The sequence below is a fragment of the Penaeus chinensis genome, chromosome 37, assembly GCF_019202785.1.
Source record: "Penaeus chinensis breed Huanghai No. 1 chromosome 37, ASM1920278v2, whole genome shotgun sequence".
NCBI lineage: Eukaryota > Metazoa > Arthropoda > Malacostraca > Decapoda > Penaeidae > Penaeus > Penaeus chinensis.
The window spans coordinates 3358399-3362804 of record NC_061855.1 but is presented as its reverse complement, the minus strand read 5'-3'; the positions used below and the strand labels follow the sequence as shown (position 1 = coordinate 3362804).

The 4406-nt window shown below is 53.4% G+C and overlaps 1 protein-coding gene across 1 annotated transcript in view; it reads right to left on the bottom strand.

The window, feature by feature from the left end:
- Positions 1-3531, bottom strand: part of LOC125045727 (alkylglycerol monooxygenase-like) — a 6271-nt gene extending 2740 nt beyond the window's left edge. The window contains exon 1 of the mRNA XM_047643158.1: positions 3408-3531. Within this exon, the coding sequence (XP_047499114.1) occupies positions 3408-3531 (124 nt within the window). The remainder of the gene's footprint in view (positions 1-3407) is intronic.
- Positions 3532-4406: the final 875 nt, after the last annotated feature.

Here is a 4406-nt window from a genome sequence, read left to right as displayed (position 1 = left end):
TTCGGCTCGGTTTTATCGTCATGGGATTTGGGGGCATACCCCTGCCAGCGGCGGCTAGTCTGTCAGCAAGCTCGTTCCCTCTGATGCCGATGTGGCTTGGGACCCAATTGATGATAATTCTTCTACCCTGAGCAAGAATTCTCTGTGCCATTGTGAGAATCGTGGTCAGTAGGTAGATGTTGTCTGTGGGTGAGCTGTGCTGAAGACAGTCAATGGCTGCCCTGGAGTCTGTGTGTATGACCACGTGTCCTTCCCTTAGGGACGCGTGGCCTAGGGCTCCCATGATTGCAACTGCCTCTGCCTGTAGCGAGGAGGCGTTGTCTGTTACCCTCATGGATCGTGTGGCATCCCTAGCTGCAAAGCCGGCGCCTGCAGTGTGGCTCAAGGGATCGACCGATCCATCCGTGTAGTATGTTCTACTACCCGGAGGAGTGATGGCTGCAATGACCCTGTGGGCTTCTGCCTTTAGGCTAGGCATGGGGTATAGGCTCTTTTTCATTGACAGGTTCATTATATTGAACTCTATCAGGCTCAGTGCCCACGGCGGGGCTTCGGCAAAGTCGGGGTGGGGGGAGTCCATGCCCTTAGCAAGAAGCTGTTCTTTGAGCTGATGGCGTATCAACACCCTGGCTGTATGAGACAGCCAGGAGTTGTTTGCAACGAGCTCGTTGTCTTGTTCGAGGCATCTGACTAATTTTTGTCTTAGGCTTGTGTTCCTGGGAGCCTGGATGACCTTTGACAGAAATTGTGTTGCCGTTAGATCGATTCGTGAGTCCAGGGGGAGAAGGTTTGCCTCCATCAGGAGGTTGAGGACCTTCGTCCACCTCGGGGCACCCAGAATGATCCTGGCAGCTTCATTTTGGACTGTTTCTAATTTGTCTGTGTGCTTTTTCTTTGCAGCAATTAGAGCGACTGAGGCATAGTCCACAATGGGCCGGACAGCATGTACATAGAATGATCTTAGTACTTTGTGTCTGGCCCCTATGCGTCTCCCAGTCATTGCTTTCATGACAGACAGTCTTGCTTTGGTTCGGTCAACCAGGTACTGGACCTCCTTATGGAAGGAGAGGGTCCGGTCTATCCTTACCCCAAGGTATAGGTAGTCCTTGACCCATTCTAATTCCACTCCCTGGATTTTCAGTCTTGTGCCTCGAACTCTCTGTCTCAAAGCCATGGCTTTGGATTTGGCAGCAGAGATCTTTAGTCCCGTCCTACAACACTCCTCTGACACGAGGTCCAGACAACGCTGGGCTTTATTCTGGCTGCGTGGTCCAGTGGAGGTGATAGCGAGATCGTCTGCATACGAGATGATCTGGCACCCCACTGGGAGGTTTATGTTGAGGATGCAGGACATTAAAGTGTTGAATAGGGCTGGACTGAGAACCCCACCCTGTGGCGTTCCATTTTCGAGCGGCATGTGCTGCGATAGGTGACCCTGGAATTTGACATTGGCAGTCCTGTTCCTGAAGTAGTCACCTATCCAAGCCAAGAGCTTTCCTCTGATTCCCTTCTGGATCAGGCTTTCCTGAATGGCAAGCGGACTTGCCAGTTCAAAAGCCTTCTCCAGGTCAAGGAATACCACCACAGCTGGGCCCTTGCTGATTGTGCTTAAGAGCGTGGCTAAGCTGTGTGCTGTGCCCATGCCCCTTGTGAACCCGTGAAGGTGTTCGTGCGGGGGGTCCCGTTTTCCATTGAAGCCGGTTAGTACCATCCTCTCAGCCGTCTTGGCCAGGCAGCTGAGCAGAGAGATGGGGCGGTACTTCCCCGGCTCCTTTGGTTTTGGGACGGGAACTATGGTAGCCCTCTTCCAACTCTGGGGTAGAGTGGAAGTTTCCCAGGACTTGTTGATGAGTTGCAAGAGTGCACGCTCACCTGCTAGTCCTAGGTGGGAGATAATGGGGTACGAGATCCCATCAGAGCCCGGGGCTGTGTTGGAACTGGTTTTATAGGCTTTCCTTAGTTCCCTCAGAGAAAAGATAACGTCTGAGTTATCGGGTTCGGCTGCCCTTTCTCTGATCTGAGCGTGTCTGTCTGGCTGTAGACGCTCTTGTCTTGCCCTCAGCTCGGCTGGCAGACTGTTGCTGCTCGTTCTCGCAGAGAACTCGTGCGCCAGTCTGTTAGCCTCTGCTTGGGGGTCGTGATGGGTGCACCTCGGGGCTGAGCGGCTGGTAGCTCGCTTGACCCGTTGCCACAGCTCTGAAAGGGTGGTTTGGTGGTCGAAGGACTCACACCATTCCAGCCACTTTTCCTGCCTGACTCTGTTGGCAGTTTCCTTGGCATCCGTGACAGCTTCCCTTAGGAGGGATAGGTTGTCAGGGGTTCTTTGCCTTCGGAATAGTTTTCGGCACATGTTCACCCTGTGGTTGACCTCCCTGATCTCGTCATTGAAGTACCAGGCGTCTTTGTGACTTCTGGACCCAGGCCGAGTTTTGGGTATGGTCTGTGAGGCTGCTTCATTAATGGCGTTTAGCAGGCTGGCTTCGAGCACTTCCACATTTTCGCTTTGTGGGGGATTGTTGCATCTCAGACAGAGGGCCAAGGCGTTTTGAAACGCCTGCCAGTTGGCCTTGTCTGTTTTCCATCTTGGATTTGGTCTTAGGATTTCGGCTGGGCCAGCATCCATGAGGGTAGTTATAGTGCCGTAATGGTCACTTGTGACGGTCTCATCGACCCACCAGCCAATCCTCCCCACCAGAGTCGCAGTGGCCAGGGTGAGGTCTAGGACCCCTCCTCTGACATGCGTTGGCTCTTGGGTGTTGAGGAGAGCGATCTCAGGGAATGTCTCTAGCACGTCAGCTATGTGATAGCCGGCCGCATCCGGTGCCCGGCAGGGAGCCAGGATGGGGTGGTGTGCATTGAAATCTCCCCCTATGATCACTCGGTCGTGTGCAGCAGAAGCACAGACCTGGCTGATGTCTAAGCTTTTACAGCGTGGCCGGCTGTACACATTGTACAGTTTGAGGGGCCCCCCGGCCAGGTGAACCTCGACGGCAAGGGATTCAACATCGTCTCCACAGTGCGATGCATCGGCTATTGCGGAGCAGGGGATTGTTGCTCTCACAAGGGTGATCAAGCCTCTCTTGCCAGGTGTTTGTGGCAGTGTGAAGGCATGGTACCCTGAGAAGCGAACAGTGTCCACTGTTAATGTCTCCTGGAGCATGACAATGTCAATGTTCCTTGATCGCACTACTGCTTGGAGAAAAGCGTTCTTTGCAGAGAAGCTATTGATGTTCCACTGTAGGATGCTTAGATGGTGTGTCATGATGTTACTCAGTGATAGTTACATCAGAGACATCGTCGGAGTCTGACAACTCCATTGCGAGGTCCTCGCTGGTTGAGGGCTCCTCGTCTGTTGTCAGGCTATCCTTGGGTTTCCCTGGGGTGGAGAGCCTTTGGTAGCTTCTGACTGGGTTGGTTCGGGTTTCTCCAGGCTTTTTCTTGGCGGGCCTTGCTGGCCTTGCCTGGGCAAGGGGCAGCGGGGATCTGGCTTGGCGCCAGATTCAGCCTGTTTTGCTTTTGCCCGTGAAGCATGGGGCCCGGTTGGAGTGGGGGGGGATCTCGTCCTGGGGGGAGGGTGAGGGGTGGTTTTTTTAGCCAGCGTTTCTTCCCTTCAGGCTGCGGGCAGTTTTGGGTCATTGCCTCATGGCGACCCAAACTGCCTTCTCGGCCTCCCCCAAATCGACCTCCCCAGGGCTGTTGCTCTGCTGTGACAACACATTAAAAAGGAGAGTCATATCGTCCTCGTCAAAGAGGAGTGATCATCTGTTTGGGGAGGTTTTTGTGTGCTTTTTAGAAAAATTTTTTTCTTTGTTTCTTTTTCTGCACCTTTTGGGATTGTCGGAAACTCCTTTTTGTTTGGGGCATCCGGTGTCCGGGTGGGGGCGGTTCCTTCCCTTAGGAGTTTGGGGGCCTTTTCGCTTTTTTTCCTCCCCAGAAATGGGTGCCCGGTGGGGGAGGAACAAAGGGCTGGTCGGTTTTGAGCAATCTTTCGCCTGAGGGCCCCCCATTTTTCCTGGCAGAGCAAGTCAGGCTCCAGGCATGATGCTCTTGGCACAGTTGGGACATTTGGCTGTTGTGTCCCTCTTTTCCTCTTTTATCCTTGAGGCATACCTCTGTGTTTTTTGTGCCTGCTACAGACACCACATTTGGGCTTGGCTGTACAGTTAGCCTTGGGGTGACCGTATTTTTGGCACTTGAAACACCAAAAGTGGTTTGGCACAAAACTTTCGAAGGTGTAGGTGCCCCATTTTACCAGATCAAGGGAAAGGGGTTTGGGGGCACCTTTATGGCACCGGACTTGCCTGGTTGGGGTCTTCCCCTTCGACATTCGGGAAGCCTGCACCCTGTGGGTTTGGAATGCGATCACCCTCCACATGTACGAGACTGAGAACCCAAGAAAGCACCAT